At 37.1% G+C, this 8,635-nt stretch overlaps 1 protein-coding gene across 1 annotated transcript; it reads right to left on the bottom strand.

Annotated features, from left to right (window-relative positions):
- Window positions 1-2,661: 2,661 nt before the first annotated feature.
- LOC133310309 (lysine-specific histone demethylase 1 homolog 2) lies at window positions 2,662-8,397 on the bottom strand. Its single transcript, XM_061511217.1, has 2 exons — window positions 6,494-8,397; window positions 2,662-3,794 (listed from the first exon to the last, which is right to left on the bottom strand). Exons 1-2 carry the CDS (start codon window positions 8,022-8,024, stop codon window positions 3,079-3,081), a joined length of 2,247 nt encoding a protein of 748 aa, XP_061367201.1. The 5' UTR covers window positions 8,025-8,397; the 3' UTR covers window positions 2,662-3,078.
- Between the last annotated feature and the right edge of the window lie 238 nt (window positions 8,398-8,635).

Consider the following 8,635-nt stretch of genomic DNA (forward strand, 5'->3'; position numbering starts at 1 on the left):
ATCCAAGATGTAACAGAAGAGAAGTTTCTGCAGCTTGACAAAGTCCATACCAACCTGAACTGGTCGAACATGATGACCAAGACGATTTCAACATGGAAGTTTGAAGATTGTTGCGAAGATGCTAGGTTGACTAACCTGTATGAGAGGGAGCTCAGATTATCCTCCCTCATGGGCACAGAGGAGGAGATTTGTTGGGTTCGTGGCCCGTAATGGACCCAACACAAATTAATGGTGCCATAATCTCTGGTTTATAAGAGATGCTTAGATGCTGAGTTGTCAGAGCAGAAAAAAGAAGAAAATGCAAAGAAAAAGAAATGCGCAGAGAAAGCACAAGCTAGAGACGAAGATTCTCTGAGGAAGAAACCCAACGCCATCGCTGAAGATGAAGATACCATGTAGAGTAGGATTCCCTATCTCCTTTACAGAGAGAAACGCTTGTGTGAGGCACTTGTGAGTATATCCATCTTTTAGAGGGTGAAGTCCTCTGGTTAGTAAGTCAGAGAGAATCTTTTGAAATCCCATTGTTCATAGTGGAAATTTTATGGACTTGGTCTCTTTACTCTTCACATCGAAGATGTTTTCCAAGTTAAAAGTTTTGGTGTTCTTTGTTCCTCCCTTTCTCTGTTTGTTTGATTTTCGATTTACTTTTCATCAATGCTTTCGCAGGCCGACCTGAAGAAGGCTGGCCTAATTGATACATAGGTTGGGCTCAAAATAGCCGGACTTCGAAACACCATACTTTACGAGACTAATTTGCGGAGATGCACACTGTTAAACAAGGAAAATTGTAGCATCTCAGAGAATATGGATACATCCTGTTGATAGAAATTAACATAAAATAAAAAAATAATATCATGATAGTGGTGGTGGTTACATTAATGGTTTTATATATTTCAACACCAACCTATCTTTGTCATGCTTATGGAACCAAATACAACAAACTATGGCAACCAAATTAGTCCCAAATTTGTCAAGATTTCTGTATTGTAGATATCATGAACAACCAACAGAATCAGTAGAACAAATCAAAATCAATAATCTGTTCGAAAGAGGATACACAATGTTAACAAATTTGACCAACAAAAAAAATAAAAAAATATTGCTGCACTAAACATCAAATTACCAAAATAATCAGATCCGAACTTGATATATTTCAAATATTATTTGACATGAGGGAAACACACCAATAACATCAAATGTAGCCAGAAAGAAAATGAGGAACGACAACATAGAGAATCAGAGAAGTTTTTACCTCACAATGTTAACATGGTTCAAATATATATATAAAATGTTTCCAATCAAGAGTAATTTAGAAAGAGAACGATCTTAACATATAAACAATCTATCTATTTGTCGGATTAAACACCTTATCTTCTGAAGTTAACTTCTATTTGGATTTTTCCAGCTGAAAGAAAGTTTCAGGGAAAACAATATTTTCCAAGCAAGGAAACCTTTTATTTTTTCCTTTATGAAAGAAACAACTGAATTGAGGATTTGATTAAAAAGGAATTGAAAAAGATAAATGCCTCAACAAAAAAGATATTGAAATAAACAATACAATTTATTATCAGGAAAAGCTATTCTTTAATCGAATATGTAAAAGCTCACATTGCTTGAAGTGGTCGTGGAATCTCCTCATTCTCCATAGCAAAGAGAACCTGAGAGCAAAGAGAGGGAGAGAGAAGAGTAGGGAATATAGAGAGAGAAAATAAGAGTTCTTGGAACGGAGAGAGTTTGAATTGAGAAAACGGTATTCTGATTTATAAGTTGCTTTATGATAAAACGGCATTTCCCGCCAAAAAAGTGGTTACTAACTGTTTAAATGGGAATCCACCTCCGCTTCATCTTCTATGTGGCTCCCAATGAAAGGAACGAACAAATATATTTTCCCATGTATTTGGTCAGAAAATAGAGAAATTCTTGCATTTTACTTTGATTGTGTGAGTCTCGTTCATGATGGGATAGCGGGGATTGTCCTTGAAGAAGGTGCAAGCAAAGATCTAATTCCTCTCTTGTTGGTTGCATTACTTGGGTTATGTTTTTGCAATCAACACAGAAAATAAAAGAATAAATAAATAAATAAAGACATAAATAGTTGAGATAAAAAAAGACAATTGAAAAGTATATTTTATTTATATTGATTTTCTTCTTTTACTTTATTTTTAGGGTATACGTGAAAAATAATAGGATAAATTATATTTACAAACTTTTTGTTTACAAAATCTTACGAACTACTGTATTTTCAAGAATGCATTTCTAATCAAGTCTATTCTCGGAAATTCATAATTGAATTTGTAAAAATAACATTTCCCAATAAATGATACGGGAAACACCATCAAAGGATTTAGTGTTTGCCATTTTAAATGATATAAGTTGTCATTTTATAAGAGAGACAGACACAGAAAAATGGAAATCATGGGAGAGAAAAAGTGTGTGGTTTTTTTTTAATTTAAAATTTAAATAAATTTTTTTTCTGTGTGTGTCTCTCTCTTAAAAGGACAGAGTGTTATGTTACTTAAAATGACAAACATTTTTCTCCACCATCAAAAGCAGCAAACCAGAATACCAAGGAAGCATTGCCACTTACATGCAAGCCTTCTAAAAATGTATGAAACCAATGAAGGAATTAAAGAAAGAATTACGATTCAAGCACAAGTAGGGTACAAAGGCCTGCCTGAAAAATAAAATGATGGCCTCTATGGGGTGGGCTGTTGGTAAGTCTACATGAACATGAGAGTTTGATAGAGAATACAATGCGGGTATTGTCCTAATCACTGTATACTAATTCTTCAACCATCCCATGGAGTGCTAATATCTATGTCTTCAAATTTAAAAATGACTAATTTTTCATATGGTTACATTACTGATCTGTGACTGATCAGCTAAAAAAAAGCAGGTCAACATGAGACTCGAGACTTTGCTTCAGAAATCAAATCATCACTCTGTTCAAACCTTCAAAATCTTCTATCTCCAGCAGCAAATCAATCATCTACTTTGTAAGTATATACCAAGAAGCAGAAAAGCCATGCTCAAATCAAGACATGATAACTCCCACCCAATACACACAAGCTGATCTCTTTAGAATATGGCGTTACCGGTAATTATGCGATTCCTCCCCCTGCCTTTTCGGGAGAAAGCAATGCTAGCTATTACTGAGTTAGCTGCATTATACAAAGCATTTGACCCCATAAGCTTCAACCCAAGGCTTTTTACCAACAATGACAACCTATGTTCATCCCCTCCATTGAGTAGTTGTAGTTGGTGCATCTGTTCACGAGATATAATAGTATAAAGCTGCAATGGTAACTTTGTGGGATTTGGATAGATGTTTAGTAACTCCTTGTAACTTTCTTCAGTACCACCAAAAGTGATTTGCAGAAGCCCCATTGACTGCGGACTTTCTGAAGAAAGATCAAATATGAAAGCAAATTTCCCACATTCCAAATCTGGCTTCTTGAATAAATCACCTAGTACATCGTTGTTTGCGCCAATATTCTTAAGTATGCTCTTCCTAGAATAATTTTGCCTAGCCCGGGCTGATTGGTAAATGCGTGAAGCTTCTCTCAAGCCACTCAAGAAAGCACCATGCATAGTAGCTGGATATTGCCTAGTTGTGGCCTCACCAGCAAAGAAGAGTCGGTTCCCCACATTTTCTGCAAGAATATCATAATCACTTCCGGATGACTGCACACTAACATGAGAGTATGAACCATAAGAAAGGGGATCGCTGCCCCATCTTGTACAAATTGACTGTATTGGATCAGGCACAATGATTCCTTTAGGATGATATATACCTGTAGAAAAAGATGTAACACATGAAATAACAATGCAAATAAGGGACAACCTGCAAAGTGAAATATCCATAATATAATAGCCCTAACTTGATTAATTAATAAATTACATGTAATTAAGTAATTAAACATGTATTAGTGGGTTGAAAGAAATAAAAGACTTAATTAAATTAATTAGAGTTACTTTTGAGGTAAAATATGCAGTCAGTGAAAATTATGGGTGTAAGTAAAAGTACCCAAAATATAAAAGTAAAATTAGAAATAGTCTTAGAAAAATATTCCAGACCTTTGGGTAAAGTTTGAAAGAGAACAGAGATAAATAGATAGATAAGCTTTTACCCGGTGGAAGTAACTTAACTATGTTAAGTGTTAAAACACAAAGCAACCTTCCTCATTTCTTCTTCTTCATTGTGAATAACAGAGAGAGGAAGAGAGTGAAGCCATTGTTGGGAAATCAAGAAAACCTAACTTCCTTATCTCTTAACCAAATCAATCCATTCCAAAGACAAACTTATGTCAAATTCCATCCTCTTCAAAACTCATCACTTAGTTTTTGTTGGGAACCATTGTGGAGGAGAAACTCCACCTTGAAAGTGGCGACCTACTTGGCTTGGAATGGCTCATTTCTTGAAGTGAGGCTTGCAATCTCTTCCTTGTATGATTCTAGATGAGTTGGTTTTTAGAAATCCCTCTTTTCTTGCATTTTATGATGTTGGGTATGTTAGGGTTTTGTTTTAAGAAAATCCATGAATAGTGGGGTATGTTAGAGAGAGATTGAAGTTAAATTCCTTTGCAAAAATTGTTAGGAATGATAAATAAACGGTAGAAGTAAAGTTAGTTTGTCATTTGATGTAGTTTCAATATTTGGGGAATATTTATGCTTGAAATTGGATTTTCTTGCATTATAAAACCATTGGTTGGTAGTATGTTTGGTTGTGTCCTTTGTATTGCTAGGATTGAGGCAAATGGACCAACTTTGAGTGGCCACCCATTGGAGCAAGCTATGGAGCTTGATTAGCTCATTTGGATAGGTAAATTCATGCCAAGTTGTGGTGTGGAATTGTGGTATTGTTGATGAATATGTTGATATTCATTAACTTGTATTGATTGATAGTGTGACACCTTTGTGTATTTTGCAAGATAGTAGCTTGAATTCAAAGTTTGATTGGATGCAAACTTGTTGGTGAACAAAGGTTGAGTTGGAAGCAAATTGGTAAGCCTTTGGACCTTGGGAATTGATCCCTTAATTGTTCCACCAAGCAAGGAATGGGTAGTGGTTGATGATAGTGTATGTAAATGCAATAAAGTAGTTTAATGCTTTGTTATATGTATGTGTTTGCACTGGGTGTGGCATAGGATGATGTTTTCCTATGTTTTGTATATTGCATGACGATGTGTAATTCATAATTGGTAGATTCTTTGATCAATAGGACTATTTGCATCTGAGTATCCTTAGGAGAGTAAGAGAGCTCGAGGGATGTCTCCTGGATATGTTTTACACACTGCATGGATATGTATTTATCGCATTATTTACTGTTATTGCTATTATACTGTGAGTGAACTAAGGGGTGGAGAGATGCTCCAAGGACCCCTGGTTTACTGTAATATATTCGTATGTCTCACCCCGTGTTGTGGGGACCCCCTTTCAGGTACAGATGTTGCAGGAGCCTCTGGTGACAAGTGACCGTATTTGAACTAGATGTCATATGTTGATAGCCTGATGTTTTGGATTGCATGCTATTTAGGATTGTTAGATGTATTTTCCATTTATATCACCCTTGTACATGTATATTTTGAGGCCATGTGATGTAGTATGGAGGACTTAGTCCATAATCATTGTTGTAGTAATCGTCTTGTTGTATATGGCTAATAGCTTTGATTATGTCTTTTGATAGCTAAGTCCTTTGGCATGTATTTATTTTGAAGAACATGGATGTAATAGGGATTATTGATACATTAATGGAATGTGATGTTATGTTTTGTCATTTTGATTTGTACAATGAAATGGTGCAGAAGATGTAACTATTGAAACATTGATGTTTTAAGATTGTCAATTAGGTCATATGGTGTGTGGGATTTAATTCCCAAAGAGAAATACATGAAAACAGAGATTTAGTGTTTTGCACAGCTTTAGGGGGCTTAAGCCCCGGAAATGGAGGCTTAAGCATGCTCAGGGGGCTTAAGCGCCCTGGTGCACCTGTGCGTAGAGAAACCCTCTGCCGCAGGGGGCTTAAGCGCCCAATAAAAGGGCTTAAGCCCTCTCTTCGAACTGAAACTGAAAAATCCTCTGCCCAAGGGGGCTTAAGCGCCCAAAATGGGGGCTTAAGCCCCCAACCCCAGTTTTAAGAAAAAACCATTATCTCTTGAAATAAGTAATAGGGACCCTCTAATTAGGTCTAATAAAGATAATAAATGATGTTAAACATAGTTTTAGTTATTCCGCAACTTCACATGGTTATAATCACGAAATTGGCAGATTAAATTACGGCCTTGATAATAAAGGAAATGAGCAACGTTTTAAAAAGAAAAATTTATCCGTATTCTTAATTGAACCAATGTGATTGTAACTGCGCTTAATATCATAAAGTAATGATAACAAACCGGTTTTAGAACGGGGTGTTACACATAATATTCAATAAACAAACACAGTAACATAAGGGCATTTAATTTTTCACCACCAAGTCATAAAACAAAAGCCATACCTCTTAGAGTGGTCAAAACCCGTTGGAGCAAAATAGACGGATCTGTGGATTCAAACATTTGTGCGGCTTCACCAGCTACCAGAGCAACAAGTGCTGGGCCTCCAGAAACAGTATGGTAACTGTAAAATAAGAAGAATTCCCCACGTTGATGACTATATTCATTGAGACATCCAAATGTGTCCAGATCTTCCCCCCAAAACACATAAGGAAAAACCATTGCAACTTTGTTCAGCAACCCAAACCCCAGCCTCTCAATTGCAGCCAGCTTTTTGGAAGGTAATTCAGGCTCAAAACTGATGGCCTTCCGTTTCAGAACTCCAAGAGGCACAGTGCATAAGGCAAAATCTGCTTGAAAGACTTGGTCCCCGGCAATAACCTCAACACCCTCATTTCCATATCTTATAGTGTTGACAGTCTTTCCATAAAATATAGGAACACCTTCACATAAAGCTTTTATCAATCTCCAATTACCTCCAGCAAGAAAGCAGTGATCACCACCCATTTCATAAGGATCATCCTGATCCCAATAGGCAGCTGAAAGATTTGAAAGACATCCAGCATTTGCATATTCTAAATTTGCAAGATGCCAATCAAGCAATTGTTTCTCATCATTACTTTGAGCCACAAAATACAAAAGCTTGAGTTTCTCCAAGACTGAACCAAGTGAGGTATCACTTGCAAACCCACCCATAATTTGCCTCATCTCCATAACTTTATCAAGCAACCTATTGAATATGAATTCAACCTTTGTATCTATTTCCTTATCAACCGGCATCCCATTTGGCTTATACAAGGGGCAATTATCTCTGACTTTATGAAGCGGTATAGAAAGCTGTCGAGCCAGAACCCCCAAAGGGTTAGCATGAATGCCAGTGATAACACTCCCACCAAGATCTATAGCAGCAAATTTATCCTCACCCCCCATCTTTTGAGTATAAACTCTGCCACCAGGACGGTTCCTACCTTCCAAAACCACAACCTTGTAACCAAACGACAAGAGCTGCCTCGCTGCTGCTAGCCCAGCAAGGCCAGCACCAATAACAACCACAGTCCCTTCAGTTGGCTCAGGAATTTGAGAAGTAAATGACGGCGAAACCCCAAAATTTATGTACCCATTATTCAAAAGAAAATCATAAGCAGAATTGATCAAAAATTCATAGTCATTGCTCACAGTTTCTTTAATCATTCCTTTTGTCAACCACAGCCTCACATTCCCCCTCCATAGAGCCAACACATGATTCCTTATGACTATATAATCATTCTGCTCCTTCCCACCCAATTCTGTCACAACCCCAGCTCTAATCTCATCCTCAAGCAAAGCATCAATAGGGAAACCAAGCGAGAAAGCAATCATAGCCTCGGTTTCGGTCTCTTTCTCCAAATCTTCTTTGGTCCTATTCCTCTTCTTCAAACCACCACCCAACTGCTTCTCAAACATCTCATCCATCAGATCCTCATCATAAGTACGCAAATTCGCTTTCTTTCTTAGCGAACGCTTCGAAATCGATCCATCGGAAGATGGGGTTTCCATTATTCCTATCTCGGTTTCACAAAAAGAACCGAAACCCCAACCCCAATAACGTACCTTAACTTCAACTATTTTCAAAACTATGCTAGATTGAGAAAATGGGTATGCAGTATTCACCAAATAGAATCAAAATTCAACTTAAAAACTATATTACAATGAGGTTACTACTAACATTTTCGTTCCATCATTTTTTAAACTTCGTCACAGTTCTAGATCATTCTTCTGCCCAAAAAGCATAGAAGGCTCAGTGGTACTTTCTGTGTTTTGACCCACTGAGAAACGAAACGGAACGAAGAATACAAGAAATGCATAGAAAAAGAAGACCAAAAAGGTAAGAACGAGAGAGAAAGAGGGCTTACAGCAATTGAGCGTGAAGGCTCTGCTTCCGAACTGCGGCAATGGGAAGGGCAAAAAGATAATAAAAACCAGAATTAACAGATTAACGATAGGCTTTTGCCTGGCCCATAAGATGGTCCTGGGCCTATTGGGCCACTCACAACACCTAGGTTAATTATTAGCCCTTTAATGGCCCATTTACTTATTCAAACTGTACTGACCTTAGACCCGGCGGGACTTTCAAAATGGGTTTAAATCTCTAAACCGATTGGTTAAAT

This window comes from Gastrolobium bilobum, unplaced genomic scaffold (assembly GCF_033153095.1).
Source record: "Gastrolobium bilobum isolate Gb01-03AN ecotype WA unplaced genomic scaffold, APGP_CSIRO_Gbil_v1 utg1505, whole genome shotgun sequence".
NCBI lineage: Eukaryota > Viridiplantae > Streptophyta > Magnoliopsida > Fabales > Fabaceae > Gastrolobium > Gastrolobium bilobum.

What these genes read in the sequence shown, in the direction of transcription:
- LOC133310309 (XM_061511217.1), bottom strand. Translation starts at nt 8,024, where the DNA reads ATGGAAACCCCATCTTCCGATGGATCGATTTCGAAGCGTTCGCTAAGA. An exon ending in GGTTTTGACCACTCTAAGAG is followed by an intron (nt 3,795 to 6,493) that starts GTATGGCTTTTG and finishes CTTTTTCTACAG; the next exon opens with GTATATATCATCCTAAAGGA.